The sequence below is a fragment of the Benincasa hispida genome, chromosome 9, assembly GCF_027475165.1.
Source record: "Benincasa hispida cultivar pf3 chromosome 9, pf3_genome.v1.1, whole genome shotgun sequence".
NCBI lineage: Eukaryota > Viridiplantae > Streptophyta > Magnoliopsida > Cucurbitales > Cucurbitaceae > Benincasa > Benincasa hispida.
This window is the reverse complement of record NC_143486.1, coordinates 58,453,957-58,480,714: the sequence shown is the minus strand read 5'-3', so window position 1 is coordinate 58,480,714 and position 26,758 is coordinate 58,453,957. Positions and strand designations below refer to the sequence as shown.

The following is a 26,758-nucleotide window of genomic DNA, read 5'->3' as shown; positions in this document are numbered from 1 at the left end:
CAGTTTCAAACAGAACAAAGACATTCATCAATTTTAGCTCACTGGACATGTATAGGGAGAAAAAAAAACTAAAAAAAAAAAAGGTCAGTAACATTTTTTCTACTATAAATATTAATTAGTCTTCTCTTTTCCTTTCTCAGAAGCTGCAAGGCTGTTCAATCTTACATTTTATTGTTTGTTATAAAGATACAAAATTGATTAACAGTATTCTACAGCTTAAAAAGAGAGGGATGGATGGTTAGGGGGACTGAACTCAATTGCTTCCATTAAAGCTTTTTCACGCAGATCAACCCTTGCCATTCTCCACAAGAGCTCAGGAGAGAACTTTGGTGAATTAATCAGTTGAAATGTACATTATGTCCTCCTTCGCTATGTGCATTTGCCCTCTGTCTCTTCTATTTGGGGCCTGTGTCCTGTCGGGTTGGCCTCGCTGATAAACAAACGGACACTCAACATCAATACTCAAGTTATTCTAATGGTAAACCATAAACACACAGTCAGGTGATACCTTTCTCAAAACGAATGAAAGGTATAGATATGCCACTTCCCACTCATCCGGAGATAATGTACCTGCATTCGACAAGGCAAGAATGAACATTTCTACACATCCAAAAGCCCCCATAGAGCAAATAAGTTACAGCCAAAACTTACTCTGATCTTGGTTGCCATCACCCAAGGCACCAAGTCGTCGCATTAGATCCACGAATACGGGTTTTTTCAAGTACTCGTGCACAAATTCATGTGAGTTCTTGACAAAAACCAACTCTAAGTCATACTGGAGATTTTTAAACGAGAAATAAACTCAGTAGGTAAAGAATAAAATGTTCAAATTATTACCAACTCTCGTGGGAATGAAAAGAACAAGCAACCAAACAAAAAAAGAACTTCCAAAAGTACAAAAAATAAAATAAAGTAGCGAAAGTACAAAGTGCGCAATGGAGAAAGACATGTTTTGAAGCAGAATCATGACACCAGAGAGCCACTGAAGCTAGACCAACGAAAGAACAATCAGCAGCAAAACCACAGCTCATAGAACGAAAATTTGAAGAGAACCAGAACAGAACTAGCTATGACGAGGGGGAAAAAGTTGAAAGCAAACCCCTACTTAAACAAGGAACATGCCGCAAGTACGAAAGAGATAGATAGGTCCACAATAATATCTAAAACATTTTATGGAGCTTCAAAAATGTTGTGTCCGGCACCGAAAGCAGAGAAATTTTCTTCCAACGTAAGGATATGGCTAATTCCACTGGGATCTTCAGAGAATGAGTCAAAGATTCTTCCATAATCAGAATCGAAACTACTAATACTGAACCGGAATTGTCACTGGCATCCGAAAAAACCTCCTGTATGACATCTTTGGAAACAACTTTTGGTTGGAAAAACAAAAAACCCTGTGGAAGGGGATGAATCCCCCATTGAAAGCTCTTGAGAAAATCCCACAGAATGAAAAACTCTTGAACAAGATCAATTCAGCAAGATTAGAGATGGAGTCAACCCACCTAGAAAACAAAGTAGGATCAATCTGATAGAACCTGAATATATTGAAATATAGAAAGTAATGGAAATACAAGATAAACCAAGTGTTCGAGGTACTTGAACCCTCCCAATCTTGAGATAACTCTCAAGCCCCAATTCATATACCAAAAATTGCTTATATTTTCCATTCTCCCTCCCTTCTATTTATAGCCAACTTCCTTAACCAACTCCCTAACTAATTACTAATACTAATATACCCCTAATATTCCTCTAATACCAACCCTATCATTACCGGTCCCTAAAACACACCTTGTCCTCACGGTGTGGGTACAAAACAAAAAATACATTTTTTTAATCAGTAAAACAGCCGTAAATTTATTTAAATAAATAAGCCCTAGATGAAGTATTAAATTCATAATCCTTCCTTTTCTGCATTTGTGGGCCTCCACAATTCATTAAGAACCACCAGCCCATTAGAGTCCAGCCCAACATTAGGCTGCTTTCTTCCCATGACCTGGGCCCACCTTCTGAAATCTCACGTGGGTAAGGCCTTCATACTCACGAAATCTCCACCTGCGTCTTCCCCACGTCTGCATTCCTCGCCGTCGATGGTCTCTGGTCACCATTCGTCGCACTACTTTCTTACAAAATTTGCAGCCCCTTCCCCAAACTCTTTTCTCGGTTTGTCTCCACGATCGTCACTGGCGATAGGTTCCGTCAACAATTTGTTCAAGGTCCCATTCCGATCCCTCTGCTACCTCCGCTCGTCCCTTGCGTCGAAACCTTTTCCAGTTAATCGTCTCCCACCTTCAAACCCTCAACCGCCGATGCTCTCCTCGAGGAACTTTCGCCTCTATCACCAAGAACACATCCTTATGAAAATTGCACCAGCACCGTCCCTAAGGTTTCTTCTCCCATCATTGCTGCTCGTACCTTTGCCGCCGGTAATGGCCCCCGCCGATGATTTTATTTTTCTCTGACCATTCCAGCAATCATTGGCTCCATCTCCAAAGCTTCACCTGCATCCGTGCTTCCGGTAATGGCCTCTAACATTCTTCTCTTTTCTCTTCTTCCAGACCATCGTTTTCTTTCTTTCATTCCTCTTGTACTTTCTTTTCTTTCCTCATTTCTTTTCCGATTTCTTGTTCATCGTCCTCGCTTGAACTTCACCTCCTATTGGACCCGTGCTGCCTCCACTGTCCCACACCAGAGGCTTCTTCGATCTCTCATTTCCCTTTACGGCTTTCTGCACACGAAGATTCGGAGGTTCCCTTCCTTCTTCTCCTTCACTGCTTGTAGCGTTTTTTTCCTCCATGCCAACAGTTCCTGCAACTTTTTGCACAGAATCAGTTTCCAGCACATTTTTCTTTGGTTCCACTGATGCTGGTTCCATAATTCCTCTCTCTTTTGCTGTCAATGCTCCTTCCAATGAAGCTGACCCTCGATCACCACCCATCCAAGTCTCCAGGCGATACAAAACCAAATTCAACTGCTCCAACAGAAAAGCCAGCCTTCCGTTAAGCTTCTTGAATTGAGAATCCACTCTTGATTCCATTGTTGCTTGCTTCTCTACCACTTCAAGCAACTGATACCAATTGATAGAACCTAAATATATTAAAATATAGAAAGTAATAGAAATACACGATAAACCAAGTGTTGGAGGTATTCGGACCCTCCCAATCTTGACATAACTCTCAAATTCTAATTCATATACCAAATATTGCTTATATTCTCCATTCCCCCTCCCTTCTATTTATAGCCAACTTCCCTAACAAACTCCCTAGCTAATTACTAATATACCCCTAATATTCCTCTAATACCTACCCTATCACAATCTCGCCATTGCCTGAAGATCTAGCGGTGAGTAAATCAGATTCACTGCTTTCCATTACATGGAGAACATTTCCCAGAAAGGGATCTTCTAAATTCGACCTCAGTCAGAAGAGAACCACAAAGATTATCTTCTACCTCAATGCTGGTAAGTAGCAATCCAGTAAATTTAGAGTTTGAGAAAAAACAGCTTCAATGCAATTGCGATTCCAAAATCGTAAAGGTAAGTTTCCTGGAGAGTAACGTAATCCAACATCCACAACCGTCTCAGCCTTGTTATGATGAAAATTCCCAATTTTCTGCCACCTTCCCTTTTCACCAAGCCCTCTTAACAACCTACCATCTCCTATTTGAAGGAGTGCTTTGTCTGCCAAGAAAGAATTAACAAGACAATCCTCTTCAAAATGAATCATCAGATCGGAGCTTGAGAAATCTCTCTCCAATGAATTCCATTCAAGCTTAAGAACCTCTTTTTCTTGTCTAAACCAATAAGACTGAGGTTGGAATTACATCCCCCCATACTCGGAAACCCCAGAATTCAGACTTCGTGGCTCGGGCTGGAGGCAAATTCACTGCACTTCAAAATCTTCCCATCTTATTTCAGTCAGACTTGCCTCTGGGAAATGACTGATTCCCCATGGCCCACATACTCTAGCAAAGTGACCTTATTCATTTCCTAAAAAACTAACCATCCTTTTTTGTTGATTCCAAAGGGACCACACTGCTTCTTCGAGCCCCACTCTTGGAGATGAAAATGCATTCAAAACTCCGACTAAGTAGGTCATACCTCTTAATTAAATGGCAAATTCCAGCATCTACCCTATCTTATCTGAAAAAAAATTGCTTCCAATGGAAATTGCAGGTTAAAAAATCTCTATTTTCTGCAATGCAACTACTTAAAACCATAATGTAGAACAATAAAACCACACTAAAATAACCAGACTAAACAAAAAATGGAAGAAACTACTAACATACACTTCATTTGCTTTATAGGGCACATTTATTAGTTTAAAGAGACAAGTTTTTTTGTGTGAACAAAGCAGATCAGCCTTTTCTATAACAAGAACAAAGCAGAATAGCATTTGAGAGTTCATTATCTAGAAAGTAAACATAGTTATCTTAGGAGTAGCAAGAGGGCGAGAAGAAGAAAAAGGTTCCATAAAAGTATTTGTCAAGTTTTCTTCCTTTGCAAGACTTTCAAGTTTTCAAGTGAGCCATTACCTCTTCGGCCAACGATTTGAAAACATGAAATGGGACAATCCATTCAGGGCAATCAACAGCATCCTGCAACAGGAAGATATCTCCAATATAAAAGCCAAAACGAAGAAACATAACCAAAAGGCAAGGAACAACCACCTCTCAGGAAATTGAGCAATCTAATAAGAACTGCAACACCCATATATTACATACCTCTAGATGAAACAAGTACTTTATACCAAAGGGGCTGGAAGCGTTAAATTTCTGAACCAAGCAAAAATGAATAATTGTCAATTGCAGTCTCAAGAAAATAACTGAATACTACATCAAAGCAGGGAACCAAATAAAAGGGTCAGCTTTCACCTTTTCAGCATATTCTTCATCAAAGCGTATCCAATAGACACTATTTCCAAACATCAAGCCTTGAGCTGTAACCAAAAAGCATCTTTATGTCAAAAACATTTTCACACATACATATAAAAGAAACCGAACTTTTATTGAAAATAATGAGAGAATGTAAAAGGATATACAAAAACACAATCCCACCAAAAGGAACTCCAACTCTGATTACAGAACAACCTAAAAGAATCACCTCAACTTGGTAATTACCAAAATCACCCCTAAAAGTTATCTCCAACAGAGTCTTAGTGGAAATATAAATAGTAGTACACTGTATATTCAAAATAGAGAGTACCACATCACATCACTATCACATGACAATTTATCCAGTCGGTATCATAAGAGTCCATGACAATTCATCTCAAAACAACCAAAGAGTGAGGTGAAGGTAGCATCCAAATCTCCTCATAGCAGATGCTTCGTCTTTGAGACAATAGAAAGAGATTTTTCCTCCCTTTGAAATTAGCCTCAATTTCCTATCTTGTTTGTTTAAAACTTCAGAATATCAACTTCAGTTTTGACAGATCCTTGACGTATTACTCACGACTTCAGCTTTTACAAATGAATACTGTACCTTACAAGTCTTTAGGTTCGTCATATGGGTATTCGTGCGCTTTTAGTTCTTCGACAGTGGCATATATTAATACCTTGTTGTAAACTTGTGAGGAGTAACCGCTAAGGATTTCAAGGGCATTAATGTACTCTTTTTCATTAATGTTAACACATTAACTTTAATAGTAAGCAACACGGTGTATAAATGGTGATTGACATCATGCAGAAACCTAGATACAAAAAAGAATTTAATATATTAACATCTGCACTTACACGACACCACCCATTTCTCTGCTAGTCCATATTAGAGCAAAAATTTCCATTGCTAGATGATTTAACACAAATCTTACTATATTATGTCATTTCCAGAAAAGTTTGAGACAGCTACGATATATATCTATATGACATGAAAATCTGGAAAGTCAAAACAAGAAAAATACCTTCTCTAAGCTTTTTAACGATCACATTAGCATCTGGCATGGTTCCAATGAGAATACCTCCTGGGCGAAGAAGAGCTGATATATTTGCTAAGGCACGTCGGGCACGGGCCTCGGTAGACCAAGAATAATGCAACGCAAACTGCAAGTTTTAATTTCAATGAAAAATTCAGAATTTGTTTGAATAAACTCTTGAGGGATCGATCGATTTTTTTCCAAGTGCATAAATTTTCTGTAACTACATGTATGGTAGAAAAATCCATCCATCTCGCTCATATTTTAGTGTGTCTATATTGTTCTTTAATAGGTTTGGATGATGCTAATTGCAAAAGATCTTATAGTGGAAAGAAGATACCAAATGTTACCTAACAAGAAGGGCATAAATCTTTGATATCACTCACCTGGCAACTGCAAATGTCGAATGGAGCATCATCTGCTAAGACATGATCCAGCCTCGCCTAATAAGCCAAATTCGTAGGTCAATTGAACAGTGTTCAACAAAAATCATAATCATAATCACATTATGTTAGGTGATCAGTTAATCCTGAGATCCATTTTTCAAACAGCACTGACTTAACAACGTCGCTATAATGGCCACTAGTACATTGAAAAGCTCAACAGTACAGAAATCAAGAATGTGTGCACAGAGAGAGGAGAGGATTGGATTTCAATTCACTAGCTGTTGATCTAAGTCCCACTACCTCATAACAATCTCCGCATATTAGGCGGGCTGGAAATGAGAATTTTTTACGACGCTGATGATGGTCAGCATCACCGTTGTAACGAGTACGGCAATCTTCTATCTGAAATAAGACACCATAATAAACTTAGGTAACTGATTCCATCACAAGGCACAGACTTAAGAAAATAAAGGGATAACAATCCAAGAGATTGTTTATTATTCTACTAAGAAGTTAGGCAAACTAATGAAGCAGAGATCTCTGAAAATAACAGCCAAATGAACAACTCTAGCTAGAGTTTCCACTCACTGATCCTTCAGCTATATCAATGCCAACATAATATCCAATTCTGGCCTTATCCCATTTGATCAGATCACCACCCTAGCAAGTGCAAAAGTAAAGTGTTCAACTCAGGAGTGAAGTAATAGCAACATTTGTAGATTAAAGAGACCCACTACCTTGCCACAGGCAAGATCAAGAACGGCATCACCTCGGCTAGCATAAAGCTGAACCAAGACGCTTTTAATCTATCCAATAAGAACAAGTCATGAACAAACCATTAAGAAAATATAGGATTGAGAATCAAACACATGGTTAAAAGAATATATACGAATCAAAATACAATACATACCCAATTGTTAAGCTTCTTTAAATGGATGATAACACTAGCTTCTCGCTCTTCCAAAGTCTGATTCGTCCTAGCACTGTAATGTTCAGCCACTTTCCGAGCAAAAATCTTGGTGCTTTCATCTTCTAAGAACTCAGCATCGCCTAAAAAATGAAACGTACAGTGATTATAGTAATCCTAAACTTGAAATACAACTAACTACCTATATTATAGTAATTTCACTATTTATCTGCAAACAAGCTGAAAGTAAACCCACATTAAAAAAAATTACAACATATCCAAAAAGTGCAAAAACTTATTGGCAAAATCTGAAGAGTAGCACAAATTGAAACCATATAACGAGACCAATTAGAATGGCACCTTCTGGGTTGTACTTGAATCTGGATTGGGGAGGCCCCAAAGACGCCGATGGGGATTCTGAGTATCCTCGTTTCATAGCTACAGAGGGAAAGAAAGAACCTCAAGTCCACTGACTGTAGATTACAATTCAAATACGAAATAAAGGGGGTTTGTTTTTCTTTTTCTTATAATTTTTTGGGCAGTAAGACAACGGTTGTTGGTGTCCCCTGAATATTACAGTTGGTATCAGAGGCATTGGAATGATACTAACAGCAGTTGGTACCAACAGTAATACTCTGTCTTACTGTATTACAATTATTCAAATTCGAATCGTAACAACCCGACTACTTAGAACTTAAGAAGCCCGGATACAAATACGAGATATGGAAACAACACGGCATGGAACGGAAACGGCACGATGTTACTTTTTTAAAATCTAAAACACAGACACGGCAATGAGACATTTATTGAAATATACATTTTTTAAACTACATATCATTTTAATACAAGAAGGAAATTCAAAGTCAATGAGTTTATACGCTTATATGATTAAAAAATTAGTTCGATATATTTCACTCTATATTTATCATTTTTGCATATATATCTATTCGATATACTTGACAAGTGTTCGATGCATGTCTAACAAATGTTGGAACTTCTCTGACTTTGTACAAGTACAACTAGTGTCTTATACATCCACTGCACTAACAAATGCCCAATACGTGTCTAACAAGTGTTGGAGGTTCATATGTCGGACACAGTCACACTAGTGAAACTAAAGGAGCCGTTTGGGGCACCAACTAGAAGTTGGTGGAGTGGATTATTATAGCCCACTCCATGTTTGGGACACCAAATATCATAGTGGTGTGTACAAGTATTTATAACCTACAATGAAGTATAGTAAATACTATTTGAAAACCCTTCTAGCTACAATATTTACTATTTTCCACTTATCCTCTCTTTTTTTCTTTGCTATAGTGTTCACTATTTTCTATCCAAACAAAAATAGTTTGAATCTCAAACACAAACTATTATAGCGTAGATTAAAATAGTCTGCATCCCAAATACTAACTACTACAACCCCCTAACTATTATAACCAACTTACTATAATAACCACCGACTATAATAACCAACTCAGCGTCCCAAACGCCCCCAAAGTGTTCATGCTTGTTAGCTTAGGACCTTAAACAAGGCCATTACTCATGCATGCAAACCACCCTAGATAAAACAAAACAATTCACTTGGCATTTATTCAAATAACAACATGAACGATGAAAGTAAACTAATTTCCAAAACTTAATCATAACCCTTAGGACAAAGAAGTTATAAAATAAAATGAGAAATTGACTGAAATGCGAAAACTCATGAACTATGCACTCTTCCATGGCCATTTCTAACAAAACTCTATCACCTGCCTAGGTCGTTTTTGCTCTTACCTAAAAAGTTCTTTTTCTTTTTCTAATGGTGAGTGTTAAAAATACTCAATAAGTTACCCCACCGTTGGGTTCAAGGTATACAAACACGTGCAATATGACTGTACTTAACACGTGCAATATGACTGTACTTATGTTACGTGGCTGTGATTGGGCCTGAACTTTCTTTCTATGGTTTCCACTTCTTTCCTACAATATCTTGGGATGTGCACTACTTTCGTATTCATAGTTTTAATAAACATCACTTTCATATAGATAGAACTCATGGGGGTGTGCATCACTTTCATACACCCCAATCCTTTCGAGGTATGCATTACTTTCATACATACCGACTCTAGCACATCACTTTCATGTATTAGACCCCCTGAACATTCGTCACTTTCATGCAGTTATATCATGCATGAAAAGGAGGGAAATTATTTAACATTTCATGATTCTTGTGAGCAATCATATATGCATAAGGTTCCACATAGATAAATCAATTTGCAGTATGGCACAACATAACAGATTTTTCATACATAAATATCCCTATCCTCCACTTACATGACATATATATACACTATTGCATTCACTTCACCTAATAATCATGTCATTCATAAGTAATTGGCATATACAATTCGTGGCCTTCAAAAATTCATGACTATTCCTATTCATGGCTATGAATGTAGAAAAAAAAACACCTAACCACACCCTAAGGCATTCCAACGGTAAAGCTACTTACCTTAAAATTAAAACCAAACTTTCAACAAATAAATTTCTCCTCAACTTACGGAACCCCAAGTCCAAATCACAAAACACAAACCAAACTTAACTCCAATAGGGACTAACTCGTATGGTAAAATCACCTTAAAATCCTTAAACCACTTACCCAAACCGTTATTTGATCCCGATCCTCCTCAAATCCTTCAATAATGGTTCAGACCTAAGCTTAACACAAAAATTAAGGGTTAGAAACCAATTAAAACAGCCTATGGTGAAATCAAAAGGGAACGGAGCCTAACACCTATTAAAGACTCGCCGAAAAAGCTTATCACGTGCTGGACGCCGTATCAATCTCCTTCCAAATCACGAATCTAGGACCAACACGCAGTGGGTAAACTAGATTTAAGCTAAAGAGGTTATGGGTAATCAAGAACCAATAAGAAATCCAAATTAAAATCACCAAAACTCCTACCCACTGCTCACAACCGGAACCGGCGGCGGCGCTGTGACAGAGAAGAGAGTGAGGAAGGGGAAGGACAATCGGCAGAGAGAGAATCCCACTGAGTGAGAGAGAGGAACTACCGTAGAATTGAGGCACGGGCAGCCGCGTTCGGCGGCTGGCAAAGTTCGGGGGAGGTTGTCGTCCGGAGTGGAGGCCACTGCGGCGCTGGCGTGCGTGAAGAAGAACGGAGGGCTGGGAAGAAAGAGGAATCGGGAGAAAAAGAGAACGAGAGAGCGGTGGACGGGGGGAGGCGTTTATTCCTAAAATTAACCCCTACATGTTGGAAAATTGCTGAAACTATATAAAAAATTATGGCTGCTAGAAAATCTAAAAAGAGATTTGAAAACAATTAATCAATACAAATAGTTCTATTTCATGTTTTTAAATATATCTGTGGGAGAGATGTCCAATTTTTTTCGTGGATCCCACTCCGAACGAGGAATTCCCATTTTGGCGGACGATGGGAGAGGAGTGGAAGAAAAAAAATTCCTAGAAAATTAAATGGGACGAGAACGGATAATGCATTGTCTATCCCTGCCCCACCTTTAAGCTTTTTTTATATATTTGTTAAAATAATTTAATGTTATATTATTTATTTTCATTAAATAAATATATATTTAAGTTTCAAGATATATTATTTAATGGTCAAAATAATGAATTGCTGCAAAATATATATATATATATATATATATATTTGAATTCTAATAAATTTAGATTATGTATATGTATAACTTGATAGATGACTATTCCCTTCAACTGGAAAAAATTAAGTAATTTTTCTTTAAAATTCAACGGGTGTTTGAGGCGAGGAGTTGGTTATTGTTGTTCTAGGTATTATAGTTGGGTTATAATAGTTTATATTTGAGGTATAGATTTTTAGTTTGGATTATAATAATATGTGTTTGAGGTGTAAACTATTTTAATTTAAAAATGAAGTAGTAAACAGTGTAGTAAATAATAAAAAAAAATGATGAATGTAAAATAGTAAAGACTATAGCAAATATGAGGGTTATGAAATAGTGTTGACGATAGCTAATTGGGACTACAAAATAATATTTACTGTAGTAAACTATTGTTATTATAGTCTTAGGATAGTCCCTGCTTCAAACATGGCCTAATTGTTCATGAAGAACTAATCATATAAAAGTTAACCATTTAATTCAAACTTTTCCATAATAGTGATCTATATTAATTGATTTTATTAAAAAAAAAATCAAACGGAGAAACACGGGAGCAAAGAAGCTATCCCCGGATCTGCTCGAGCCCGTGGACATCTCTATTTGTTAGTAAATTTAGAAATTGAATTTATTATTTCAAATGTGTTTGATACTACATTTATAAATCATAAAACTGTAGTGTAAGCACAAATTAAATATTAGGTTTTTTCTAAAAGCACGTTAAATATTAAATTATTATTAATTAATTATGAACATACTTTATGTTAAAACAAATTGTATAATTTCTTTTAAAAAGTAAATTGTATACTTATTAGTTTACAATATTATACAAGTAATAATATATTACATAATACATATTTTAATTAATGGAAATCAATTGAGTTTATAGTATAACATACTCATTTCCCCATTTTTGTCTTTATTTAATATAATTATGTATTAAAAATTTTGAAATTCAAAATCAGTATGCATTGAAAATATAAAAAATGTTGTTTTAAAAAATTGCAGTGTTTGGATCATAAAATTCGAAAATAATTTTTAGAAATAGGACCAGATTGTCTATCAAACACATATTTTGATATACTCTGTAGTTTTAAACCATTAAAAACATCAAATACCATAAATTTACAACTTCATTTTAGTTAAGTGATTTCTTTTTTCATACGTTTTTCGTGTTCTTCCAACCACGCTCATAAACTAAATAAAAATTTAAAATATCTTTGACTTCAATATCTGAAAGCCAAAATAATCTAAGTTTAAACTTTGTAAGTTTGCATAAGACTAGACAACGAAATAGTTACTTTTACTTGATAACATTGTTTATTGTTAAGACTAACAATTTCAATTCGATGACCTAGATTACTCGATCTTAATCATGAGCTAACTATGAACTTCTTTTTATTCAGGATTATCCTTTAATTTGCATGGATGAGAGTGGCTCATCATCGCCGACTCAATAAACCTCCTATTTTAGGGATAAAATCAGGTAGATAGCTGGAGACATAATGCTGCAAGATAGAATTCACTCCTACCCGTTTCTAGGGTAGTAGATAGGTTATTATCTTAAGTGTTGACTCCGGGTCTTGAGTAAGGGGCCCTACCCTCTCATTGGCTCGAGAGGAACTTGGTTTGGTGGTTGGACCACAAACCAATTGTTCATTAGAGGATCAGTGGGACTTAAGGAGCAAGATGCAATTACAATGGTAAAACGATAATTTTGACCTAGCTGTAATTACGAACAATCTGTGGAGGATCGACTTACTAATCATGGTTATATCAAGTGGATAGAAATATATCTATAGTGGGGAGAGTGTAGCTATTGGGTTTTAGTGGAGTGTCCTAGTAGTTAAGGAATGTGGGTTAATTAGGTTAAAGAGTTTGGTCGGTTAATCTCGGATCGTTGAAGCTTATGATTTGTAGGTCCATTAGGTTCTCCTGCTAGCTCACATCGAACTAAACCTTAGGACAGTATGATGAGAGAATTTGAAATGTTCAAATTTGGATTAGGGAATAAGTGTTAATTATATATGATATAATTAAACGTTTAATTGATGAATTAAACATTAAGGAGAGATGGAAATATTTAAATATGATTTAAATATTATACATGAATAAAGATTCATGCTCGGAATTGGTGTTTGTTATTAATTTAATATTTGATATTAAATATTAAATTAATACTATTAATTAAATTGTCTAATTGATTATTTAAAAATAATTATTAGAATTGATTTTATTTAAAATTAGTTTTAAATAAATTGATTTTATTTAAAATTAGTTTTAAAGAAATTAATTTTATTTAAAATTGATTATTTGAATTAATTATTTAAAATTAAATTCATTTAAATTGAGTTTTGGAAATTCAGTTTTTAAATGAAAAATAGGGTTAGTGGGATTATCCCAATTTTTTCGCTAATTAAACATCTCTTAATTCCACTAAATTAAAATTGTTTTAGTGTCAATTTTTGGTGCAATTAGTTTGCATGTTTTCTTCTTTAAATAGAAGAAAAATTAATTGAGAAAAAGTTCATGCAATTTGGGATTTTGAAGTATATCTCTCTTTCAAAATCTCTTGGACCAAAACTCTCACTCTTCAAATCCCCTTAAATTTCATCACAACTTGGATCCCACAATCCGTTCTAAGGCTGGAGAATAGTGAGAAAGTCTCTAGTAGTGGTCCACGAGGTGTTCGTGATCGAGATTAAGCAAAAGATTGGACCAATTTTGAGTTTCTTCAAAGGTTGTATCTCAAACCCTATTTTCAAGTTATATACATGCATGCTTTAATCTTTAAAATTAATGAAATTAGAGAGCTTAAGATCCAAATTGCTTCTACATGCACATTTTTAACTCTTTCAGCATAGGGATCCGTCTCATCTCTTCAACTTCTCGAGGTGTCTTAAGACACTGTTCCTTAGACAAAGCAATTCCATGCCTTAAAGATAGAAAGCCTCTCTTGGAATTTTGCATCGAATACTTAACAAGCATCTTGTCAAGTATGATGCCTGAAACAAGGCCAGTGTTTTGTTTTTCGATCCCTAAAGATCTTAATACCCATAACAAACTGCGTCTTTCCTAAATCTTTTATTTGGAATTCAGTTGCCAGCCAATGTTTAACTTTAGTCAGTAGACCTACATCATTCCCAATAAGTAGGATATTATGTATGTACAACACTAGGAAAGTTACTAAACTGTTGATGATTTTCTTGTAAACACAAGACTCATCAACATTTTGATCAAAGCCATAAGATTTGATCGCAATATCAAATTTTATATTCTAAGATTGAGAAGCTTGTTTCAATACATAAATGGACCGATTAAGCTTGCAAACCTTTTGCTCTTGATCTTGGGTTATGAATCCCTCAGGTTGCTACATATAGATAGTTTCCTCAAGATTGCCATTCAGAAAGACAGTCTTTATGTCCACTTGTCAAATCTCATAGTCATAATATGAGGCAATGGAGGGAGTATCCGGATAGACTCCAACATAGCAATAGGTGAGAAAGCCTCCTCATAGTCGATTCCCTCAACTTGGATAGAACACTTTACCACAAGCCTAGCCTTGAAGGTTTGCACCTTTACATCAGCATCTTGTTCCCTCTTGTAGATTCATTTACAACCTATAAATTTAAACCCATCAGGTTGATCTACAAGATTATAAACTAAATTGGAGTACATGGAGTCCACTTCAAGATCCATAGCTTTGATTCATTCATCTTTGTCAACATCCTCTATTGTTTTCTTACAAGACAATGGATCCTCAACGTCGCCATCAGATATGACGGCTAAAGTTTCTGTTAAACCCATATAATGAATAGGTGAGTTTGTAACCTTCCCACTACGTCGAGGTTCCCTCAATTGTTGAAGTGGATGTGACCTACTAGATGAACCAACGTCAACAACTCTTGTTGATGTACTAGACTCTTCAACGAATTTTGTTGAAGGTTCAATAGTTTCGCTGGAAAGTCATTTAATACTATCCTACTGTGTGGTTTATGCTACCTAATGTGGTTCTCTTCTAAAAATGTAGTGCTTATCGACACAAACACTTTATTATCTTTAGGATCGCAAAAGTAACCACGTCTTATTCCTTTGGGTTAACCTACAATAGGCATAACTTTGAATGAGGTTTCAATTTCTTAGGATTAGTCTCAAGTAGACGTGTTGGACAACCTCATATTTTGAAATGATATAAACTACCTTTACGACTATTCCAGAACTCCAAAGGTGTTCTAGTAACACTCTTGGATGGAACACTATTCAAAATATAGGTTGTAATATGTACTACATAACCCCAAAACAAATCAGATAAAGAAGGGTAACTCATCATAGACCGAACCATGTCCAACAAGGTTTAATTTCTCCTTTTTTATACACCATGCTGCTGAGGTGTACCAGGTGCTAAGAGTCAGAATACAATTTCATGTTCTATCAAATAGTCCTAGAATTTCAAATCCATGTACTCTCCACCTCGATTAGATCGAAATGTTTTAATTGTTTTACTTAATGCACTTTCAATTTTAACCTTGTACTCCTTGAACTTTTCAATGGTTTTAGACTTATGTCGCATTAAATAAACATACCCATATCTTGAATAATCATCAATTAAGATAATAAAATATTTAAACCCTCTTCTTGCCTTAACATTCAAAGGATCATAGAGGTCCTAATGTACAATTTCTAAGGGCTCTTTGGCTTTGTGACCTTTCAAACAAAAGATCTCTTAGTCATTTTGCCTTCAAAGCATGACTCACATACAAGTAAAGAATTTTCTTCTAACTCACTTAGAAGTCCATTATTAACCAATCTCCCAATCCATTGAGATTTATGTGACCTAATCTTAGGTGTCAAATATGGCACTTTTTTTAAGAGAAACTTTTGTCTTTTATTTTGAGTTACCACAATTTTAAACAGTTAAGTATTAAGGAGAGTCTTTATTACTAACAACTTTAGCACATAAAGGTTATCTTCCAACTTAGCAGAACAAATCTTGAGCCCGTAAATAAATGCTTCATTTACATAAAAGATTACATTAAAAGATTGTTCAACTAAACACTTATATAAATTAAGTTACTTTTCAAATAAGGAACAACATATAGAGTTTCCAATAAAATATATGATTTATGTAAAGTAAGCCAGAGTCCTCCCATTACCTTCATTGAGACAACGTGTCCAGTACTAACATACATCATCATCTCACCAGTTGCCAACTGCCACCAAGAATCAATTTCCTAAAATGAAGAACAAACGTGGTTAGTGGTGCCTGAATCTATTGTCCAAGTCAAATCATTGTTCTCCACTAAGCAAGCTTCCAACATGAGTAAATCATATTTACCTTGCTTAACCTTCTTCTTCCCTGCCAAGTATTTGAGACATTTCCTCTTCCAATGTCCCTTTTGCTTGCAATAGAAACATATTCCCTTTACAACATTGGCCTTTTTACCCTTGTGGGCAGTAGCTGGTGGGTTAGCCTTCTCCTGGCCTCTCTTCTTATTTTTCCACTTTTTAGTACCGGAAGAGGAAGGCACATATTTGGTTCCAAAGGTTGAACCTCTACAAAACTTCTTAGAGGATGAGACAACATTTGTCTCACCCTTATTTTCCATGACTTTCATCAACGATTGGTAAGTCTGTAACTCATTGAGAAGGGTAGTCAAGTTGTAGTCAATCCTGTTCATAATAGCATTGCTACGGAACTGTAGGAAACTTTCAGGTAAAATTTCCAGGATGAAGCTATCCTGATTGGTTCCATCAATGACAAACCCAACCATCTCCGCCAAATTAAAGTGAACTATCATGTTCAGAACATGTTCTCGAACAGAGGCCTCCTCTGACATATAGGCATTAAAGATGTACTTGAGCGCATCATGCATGAGCTGAGTGACGATTGTCCAAACATTCCCGTTAGGGACTACACGATCTCATGGGTAGTGAGCATGTGTTCATGCTTCTTGGCCAAGACCTCAGATAGGCTTGCCAAGATGTACGCTCGAGCTTTTTCATTTGTCCGAACCATCATTCATATGCCTTCCAAACATTTCAGGTGGAATTGGCCAGTGAAACTTGAGGACACTCCTCAACTAGGACAAAATGCAGGTCATCGATGATTAGAACTGTATTGATAGTGTTTTTCTTTATGGCATAGTTATCATCAGTTAGTTTATTGTCGACAAGTATGTTGAGTGTAGTGGATGCCATTTTTTAATATTGCTGAAACATACAATTTATCTATATTAGTTACAAGCATTACCCATTTTAAAAAAAAATGAATCAATTTAGAAAAATAACCTAATGCACCATGTGTGACATCTATTTTGCAATGATGCTTTAACGGGGCAGAATAAAAGCCACCATAGGGTGATCAGGTACTCCTTCATTGAATTAAAACTATCTCAACCAATAATTACACTAGAACAACTCTTGTTCCTATAATTATTAGTCACCATTGTTCGATTTAGAAATTGTTAACTAGCTTAACATTTTCTTCTAAGTGTAACCTCTCATTTCAGATTCTAAAGCTCTACCCAATGAGCCAACTGTAGGGAAAAACTAATTGGGGCAAAAACTAAAGCAATCCTATCTATTTCTAAAGTTTGAGTAAAAAGTCATGCAAATGTCATCCATAGGGGGACACAAGCAAAGGTGTCTCGAGACCGAGCATAAAAGTTTACTACAAACTACTAAGAGAGACTATGGGATGTGTTGACACACATCCCACTCCCACTTACTATAGACACTCTCTCCATTTACCTTGATATTGACCTATACAAACACCACCCATGGGGGGATACAAGCAAAGGTGTCTTGAGGCCGAGTATAGGTCTTACAGTGTGAACTTTTAGGGAGATATGTGATAGGATAAATGAAGTATCATATACCTCATACTCTTCCTACTAAGTGTTTTACCTAGGGTTAATTAACTTAAAAAAACGGTTTATTTTGACTAAGTGAATGTTAACTTTACTCAATGTAACATTTACTTTGGATAGTTAAACAATATTGATTGGTGTTCATTAAGCGCTTTAATAAAATTTAATCAATTATTGCATGCTTGTAACAAATCTATCTAATTCACCTTCCAGGTTAATTCCCAGATAGGGGTGTTCCGTTTCTGTCAGCTTAAATACCCTAGCCTAGACAGAACCGTCCTTAGACAAAGGTTCCTTATAGATACATTTGGTACAATTTTAATATTTTATACGAAACCAATTTAGTCTTATTAAACTGATTAAAAAATTAAACTTATTTCTAATCTTATTAGAAATAATGTGATCATAGGTTTAATGTGAATCATATTTTAAACTGTTTAAAAAATGATTTTAACCAATGTTAGCATGCGATTCTTTATTATTGATTTTAATTTTTAGTTTCATTTAATTTATAATAATTATAAAGTGTAAATGAAATAAATTTAAACCTAAGATTGCATCTAATGACATACTTTGTAAAAATATAACATTCATAAATTACCTAAATAGTGTTATGCTTCATGCAATCTCATTTTCATTATTTAACTTACATATCATTTATATATTAAAGTAATGAAAATATTAACAACATACATATATACATACTAACTATATACTATAATCATTATAATACAAATGATGCATGGTAATGTTATTAATGCATGCATTCATATATTATAACTTTTATATTATATGATGCATGAGCATGCTCTTAATTAAATCATGCAACTATATTATAATATTTATAATAATCATGATGCATGAATAATGCATATCCTATGCTGAGATTTTCTCTATATGACATACATTATAAAATAAATCATACATCCAATGCATAACTTTTTTAAAAAACAAACACATTTTATATCAGAATTGGCTTCCTAACAAAAAATTAAATTAATATAATACTTATATCAAGTTAATTAATTAAGAAAGTAAGTACAACAATAATAATTAATGAAAACAAAGCTGAACCGCATGGGAAAAAATCGAATTATCGGCAGATTGAATCGCAAACCACGAACCACTAGTCTGAAAGCGCCTGGATCGCGGAACCGCTCATTGAAGCAGTTCGATTCACGTCAACCCATTTCGAAGCGTAGTGATGCTGTACTCTAGCATCGTGACATTATGAAAACTTTTTCCATTCGCGTCATGTCGGAGCGCCACGGGGGTGTTGTACAATAAGCCTACTATATAATGGAAGTTGCTCCAATTTTCCTCCATTTTGGCCCCGAAGCCTCCAGATCTTCGCCCGAAACAACCATGAATGACCAGACTTAACAAATTACATACTCGATTATAATTCGCCCAAAAATAACAAAGGCCCTTACATACCGAATTGTAAAATTAAGGCATAAATCTAAAATCAATCCCGATGAAAACATCTAAAAACACATAATTAATACATTCATCACATAAATGCAACACATAACAGAAACCCCACCATAACTCCGAAATTATTTTAAAAAAATAATTAAAATTGTGACTAAAAACATCCGCCCTGCTACCAATTGAAGGGATGAGCGAACTCTCGCAACAGAAGGGGATCGTTTCCCAATTCAATTATTTTACAGAAACAATATAATTCAGAAGATAAAAAATATATGCATTGAAATTTTACAACATGCTAAGAATAAAACGAAAAAGGAATTTAGAGTTTGGAGGATATTAACCCTTGAAGTCACAGATCTTCTTGAATTCCTCTCTAGTCACAAACCTCTTTGAATCCCGAAATCCCAAGAACACAGCTCTGCCAAAAAATCCAATTGGATACGACAGAAGTCGTGGGTTTTGTGATAATTTTGGGAGAGGGAGAGGGAGAATTACGAGAAAGGGAATTACAGAGAAATCAGATTTCTGCGTGAGCAAGAAGAAAGAAGACCCCTCTCCTATCAACTTCCCATTTTCATGTTTTTTAGGGAAATAGGGGGAGGAAAGTTATTTTTTGTAACTCTCTCCCTTTAATTCAAAATTAAAATTAAAACCAATTTTTAATTTAATTAATTAATATATATTTATATAATAACTAACTTACAATGTAATATATATAATACTATGTGTTATATCTAATATAACATATGACCTATAGTTTATATTATATCAAATATAATATAATATAGTTTGATATTCTCTAATTTAACCTATAGTATTTAATATGAATCAAATTCACGTTATATCTAACCTATAGTTCTTATATGAATCAAATTCATATAATTAATATTTGAATCATATTCAAATATTTATTTCCTCTCAAATAAAACTTTATATTATAATGTATCAAATACATTACATTAACTATATTACATATAATTAATCTATATTATATATAATTAATTCACTCAATTAATTTGAACAATTCAAATTAATCCAAAATTAATTCGATTCTAAATAATCCCAGAGTTACCAAGGGGACCTTATAACCCTATAGATTAAAGCTTTAGTGATACTTGGTTAATTAATTAAACTCTTTAGTTAAATTACTCAACTTCCTTTAACTGTCGGTCACTCTATTAAAAACAGACAGCTACACTACTCGCACTACAGCTATATTTATGTGTTCGTTGTGTTGGGGTTGCTGCCCTAAATCTCGTAGGGTTCTGTAGTTTATAATTGTATTATGCAAACATTTTATTTATTTAATAAAATATGAGATATTTTATTTGACATTTAGTAGCATTAAACCCACGAACCAATAAACTAACATCCAAGGTTATCTCATGTAGCTTAAACATGTACGTAGAAACATACAAGTAGATCATGTTTAAGTGATAACCAAAATGGTCTGTGGTAGATGGATAAGGTTGGCTACCTTATTTTGATGACACTACGAGTACAATCTGCTTTGTATATGTTACAATTGTTGTTAGGTGCTACAAATGATTTGATCCCGATCATTCATGTGGAGACATGTGAACGGGGGTATTCTATACAAAAGAGTTTGTATAAGACTGGACCACAAAATGACTAGTTTCATTATATAACGTCATTCATAATAGAGACTTACATTTCACTAAGATAACCATAGATGACATGACCTGAATTTTGAGTGAGTTGTGAACTTCTGCCTATGAATGTGGTCCTTTGATTTGTATGGGTGAGAATGGACAAATCACCAAATCAAAAGGCCTACAATTTTAGGGATTCGTCTGATTGGAAAGTTAGGAACACAACTACACAAGATGGAATTCACTCTTTCCCCGATATCGGGGAAAGTAAATAAATTGCTCCCTTAAGGGCTAATTCCGGGGGTTGAACAATGTGGTGCCACACCCTCTTCTGGCTCAAAAGGGGTTTAGTCATAGCTGGACTATGATTTATTGTTCATTAGAGGGATCAGTGGTACTTAAGAAGTTAGATGTAACTATAGGGGCAAAACGGTAATTTTGACCTATATGTACTTACGAGCAATTTGTGAAGGGTCATCGCACTGTTGACTAGTTTTATCCAATGGACACAGAAATATATCTGTAGTGTGAAAAGTGCAGCTGTCAGTCTTTAATGGAGTGCCCGACAGTTAAAGGATGGCGAATAATTTAATTATAAGAGTTTAATTTATGATTCACATATTGTCAGAGCTTCAAGCTACAGGTCCATGAGGTCCCCTCTATAGCTCAACGGGAATTTATGAGAATCAATTTTGGAATTAATTTGAATTTTTCAAATTAATTGAGGGAATTAATTATATGTGATATAATTAATTTAATTTAATTATATATGATATAATTACTATAATGTATTTGATACATTATAATATAAAGTTTATTTGAGAGGAAATAAATATTTTAATATGATTAAAATATTAGTTATATGAATTGAATTCATATAATTAAATTTAATATAAATGTCATTGGTGAGAAAATTGAAACTATAGATTATATTGTATTTGATACGATATAGAAACTATAGGTTATATGTTATATATGATATAACATATAGTTATGTATATATGTATAATAAATTAGTTATTATATAAACATATATATAATATGTTAATTAATTAAATTGAATTGTTTTAATTTATTTTTTTTTAACGGAGGGAAATAACTTATCTCCCCTTAATTCTCTCCTGAATCCCACGTTTCAAAGGGATGTGTGGGGTTTGTTGAAGTGGCTTATAGTTCTTCTTCCTGCTTTAGATTTTTTACAGGAAGGTTCTGTAATCCTAAATTCTCCTCCCATATCTCTCAATTTTCCTCTTAATTATTTCCCTTACCAAAAAGTCAGAGCTCACACGCTCATGGATTTTCATCCCAAAGAATAAAGAGAAAATCAAGTGGTGGTGTCCATTGTGGAGTTTCTTGTTCGTGACGGTACGTGATTTACTGGAGAAGGAATTTTAAGAATGGTTACTCAAAGGTAAGGGTATTCTAACCCATATTTCTCTCATTTCATTATTTTTTAGAGCATGTCGTAATTTTATTTTAAGATGTATTTTTTTTGTTCTGTAAAAATTGAATTTTGTAAAATTAAAAAATTGGGACGATCCACTTCCGCTCAGGACCTTCATAGGTTCCTTCACATTGGATATAATCAATCAACGGTACATTGACCCTTCACAAATTGCTCGTAAGTACAACTAATTACTGTTTTGCCCCTGTAATTACATTTAATTCCTTAAGTACCATCGATTCCTCTAATGAACAATAAGTCATGGTCTAATTATGACTAAACTCTTCTCGGGCCAGGGGAGAGTGTGCGCTACATTGTTCAAGCTTTGAAATTAGCCCATAAGGGAGAAATTTTTCTACTTACTCTAACTATAGAGAATGAGTGAATTTCTTCTTGTGTAGCTGCGTTCTCAGCTCCCCAATTTGTTAGGTTTTATGTCCTAAAATCGTGGTTTGTAAACATTAAACATATTCTATTTTGCAATAAAATTGTTAATGAGGTTTATTCAATAAATATGTTATTGAATATGTGAATTACACCTTTTTAACCCTAAATCCAATAAACTAAAAGCTCCTGGTTATAGCATGAATGTTTGAACTTTATGTGGGGACATATAAGTGGATCAAGTTTGAGTAAATAGCCCAAACGGTCCATAGTATAGGGATATGGTTGGGTATCTTATCCTGGGGACACTATGGATGCGACCCATTTTGTATTTGATACAGACGATGTGATCCTGAATCGTTCATGTGGAGACATGCAAATAAGAGCAGCCTATGCAATGAGTTTGAATAAGACCAGACCCCGAAATAGTCACGTTTACTTTATAACATCGTTTACTGTTAAGATTGACTATTTCAATTCAACGATCTAGGTAACTCGATCTTAATCCTGAGTTAACTATGAACTCCCATTTATTCTGGATTATCTTTTAATCTGCATAGGTGAGAGTGACTCATTATCGTCAACTCAATAAGCCTCCCATTTTAAGGATAAGATTAGGTAAATAACTAGGGGCATAGTCCTACAAGATGGAATTTACTTCTACCTGTTTCTAGGGATAGTAGATAGGTTGTTCTCTTAAGTCTTGACTCCGGGTCTTGAACAAGGGGCCCTACCCTCTTATTGGCCAGAGAGGGACTTAGTTTGGTGGATGGATCACAAAGCAATTGTTCATTGGAGGATCAGTGGGACTTAAGGAGTAAGATGTAATTATAGAGGTAAAATAGTAATTTTGACCCAGCTGTATTACAAACAACCTATGAATAATCGATTTACTAATCATGGTTATATCAAGTGGATATAAATATATATACAGTGAGGAGAGTGCAAGTACTGGGCTTTAGTGGAGTGTCCTGGTAGTTAATAAATGTTAGTTAATTAGATTAAAGAGTTTAGTCGGTTAGTCTCGGATTGTTCAAGCTCGTGATCTGTAAGTCCATTAAGTCCCCCTACTAGTTCATATAAGACTAACCTTAAAACAATGTGATGAGAATTTGAAACGTTCAAATCAGGTTGCGTTAAATTATATGCGATATAATTAACGTGTGGTTTAATTGTCGAATTAAACAAACTGGAAAGTTGGAAATATTTAAATATGATTTAAATATTATACATGAATAGGGATTCATGTTCTGAATTGGTGTTTATTATTAATTTAAGATTTGATAGTAAATTAATTATATTAATTCAAGTATTCGATTATTTATCTAGAATTAATTTTATTTAAAATTATTTTAAAAAGAAATTATTTTTATTTAAAATTAATTATTTGGATTGATTTTATTTAAAATTAAAATTTGAATTTATGAAATTAAAAAATAAAAATAAAATTCATTTTAAGATAGAATTTATGAAATTCAATTTTAAAAATGAATTAGGATGAGTGGAAAAATCCCATTTTTCCCATTATCTTAAACACCTAGATTCCACTTAAGAACTTTTGTTTTGGTGTCAATTTGCTATGCAATTTGATTGCATGATTTGCTCTTTAAATAAGATAAATATTATTTGCAAAAATGGTTCATGCAATTTTGATTTGAGAAGAGAATTTGTTCACTCCAAGTCTTTCACACCAAAACTCTCTAAAGTAGAAAATTCCCTTTATTTTCACCACAATTTGGATCCCACAATCCGTTCTAAGGCTAGAGAATAGTGGGAAAGACTCTAGCTGTCAAACCCCATTCCAGATTTCCCTTCTAACCTAGAACGAAGCATGAAGACATTAAAATCACTTCTCTCTATGACATCTAATGTCCCAACTCTTAATATATCCTGTAATTAAGATCAAACCCAGACTTCCAAACCCATTTCCAAAAATAATCTATGTTCATTAACAAAGTTTAGGAATTTGATTCAGTTTAAATCACAATACTGTTTAAAAAGATTTACAGACCAACAGTAAGGTTTATTTTGAACAAAACCTCCCATGACATGTAACTCACAAGTTTTAGCTTGTTCTATGCACAAACAATACAAAGATGTTTAACAACACTAATGGCGTTTGACGGCTCAGCAGGCACCGGGAACTTATCGCTACCTGGGGGTGGGGAAAAACATAAAACATGGAAAGCATGAGCTAAAGCCTAGTGAGTGGTAATTTAGTATAAACATAAACTTTCACTTTCCAAACATAAACAAATTATAAAAAACATACTATAAATTGTTGAAACGTATATAAGATTCATTAGTAGCTCAAACTCGTATTACTCAGACAATGGCATGCTCATATTTCATATAAATCACATTATAAAACATTCAAGCGTCATCAGAAAACCACACCAACTCTGTACCCAAATACTTGTTTACTGAAGGAACTCTTATTCAAGAGAACTAGTGAGCAGAAGCAAGATTGATCCAAATCCATTGTGACAGAATTAAATGCATTCACAAACATACAAATTAGTTATGCATCTTAGAACAAATTACAACATACTTTCATAATTAAATATAAAAGGAGTGAGATACTTACCTTTGAAGAACGTTTCTTCTGCAGATCTCTCGCTCTTGTGAAAAACTGGAACAACAACCTCTCGTTGTCGCTACAAGAGTCTAGCCAATCTCTCATTGTCGCTTAAATCACAAACAATCTTCTCCACGAACAAGCAACCCCTTATACACCACCACTCAACAACCTTGGTATTCTCAGAGTGAGAATCCAGGAGGGTGTGGGCTCTGTTGGATTTGGTAGAGGGATGGAGGAAAGCAACAATCGAACTATACGATCAAGTAAGTGGGAGAATGATGTTGTTTATCGCATAGACTGAGGTGCTTGATCGTTTATAAAACTCGACAGGTACACGATCGTTTAGTAAAACATTCTTGATTGTTTAGTGAAAGGCGCTTAGCACGCAATCGTTTAGTAAATCACTTTAGACCGTCTACACGATCGTTTAGTGAAAGGCACTTTACACGATCATTTAGGCTCTCACTTAGAAAGCTATCGTGTAGTCTCTTATCAGCTAAAGGATTAGTTATCCGGCTTATGGAGCGATATCTTCAAAATGAAAACATTTTTCATTTTAACATTCAGTTATGAAAACTGAACATAACCTCCCACTTTCACACACGGTTAAAGGAGAAACCATCCACAATTGTCGTATAATTGTTTTAATTATAAACAAATATAATAACTAACTTATCATATTATATTTATAACCTATAGTTTTAATATCACATCATATGTAGCATTTAAACCATAATCCTTTTCTCCTTTACTTAATACAAATCATATTTATATCAAAATCCTCCAATTAATGTATCTCATACATCATATCAATTATATCACATATAATTGAACCAGTTTAATTTTATCGTATATAATTAAACTCCCTCTTGTTAATCTGAACACTTCAAACCAACTCAAAAACTGATTCTCAACTTGAATCCATCTAGCTACCAATGGGACCTTATGGACCTGTAGCTTGAAGCTCCAATGGTACGTGAATAGCTGACTAAGCTATTTAATCACAAGATCCACCATCCGTTAACTGTCAGGCACTCCACTAGAGATCGATAGCTGCACTCTTCTTTTCTCACTACAAATATAATTCTGTGTCCATCGGATATAACCAAACAACAATACGATAACCTTTCACAAATCGTTCGTAAGTACAGTTGGGCCAATTTACCATTTTTCCCCTGTAATTATATCTAACTTCTTAAGTACCATTGATTCCTCTAATGAACAATACATCATAGTCCTACTATGAGTGGACACCTCTCGAGCCATGAGAAGGTGTGTGACATCACATCGTTCAAGCCCCAGAATCAACCCTTATGGGAGCAATCTATATACTTACCCCTGATTCAGGGAAAGAGTGAATTCCATCTTGTGTAGTTGAGTTCCCAACTCCCGAATCAAACGAATCCCTAAAGCGGTAGGTTTGAGTCGACAATCTGGCCACTCACACCCATGGAAATCAAGATACCGCCCTCATAGGCAGGAGTTCCCAACTCACTTAGGATTAAGGTCATGTTACCCATGGTCATCCTAGTGAAATGAAAGTCTCTGTCATAAACGACGTTATATAACAAGACTAA

General features: G+C 34.7%; 1 protein-coding gene across 6 annotated transcripts; it reads right to left on the bottom strand.

Moving 5' to 3' along the window:
- Positions 1–84: 84 nt before the first annotated feature.
- On the bottom strand, positions 85–10,539 carry LOC120086406 (mRNA capping enzyme family protein). 6 transcript variants are annotated; one of them, XM_039043036.2, is made up of 17 exons: positions 10,260–10,539; positions 10,150–10,180; positions 9,979–10,048; positions 9,844–9,897; positions 7,563–7,640; positions 7,206–7,345; positions 7,033–7,101; positions 6,884–6,955; positions 6,596–6,697; positions 6,296–6,352; positions 5,898–6,036; positions 4,870–4,934; positions 4,720–4,770; positions 4,531–4,593; positions 652–775; positions 509–570; positions 85–430 (listed from the first exon to the last, which is right to left on the bottom strand). In XM_039043036.2, exons 5-17 carry the CDS (start codon positions 7,636–7,638, stop codon positions 335–337), a joined length of 1,116 nt encoding a protein of 371 aa, XP_038898964.1. In that variant the 5' UTR covers positions 7,639–7,640; positions 9,844–9,897; positions 9,979–10,048; positions 10,150–10,180; positions 10,260–10,539; the 3' UTR covers positions 85–334. The 6 variants fall into 6 exon arrangements, with proteins under 6 accessions (XP_038898964.1, XP_038898965.1, XP_090174360.1 ...); XM_039043037.2 differs by having other exon boundaries at positions 9,979–10,073; positions 10,260–10,453; XM_090318234.1 differs by having other exon boundaries at positions 10,150–10,539.
- Between the last annotated feature and the right edge of the window lie 16,219 nt (positions 10,540–26,758).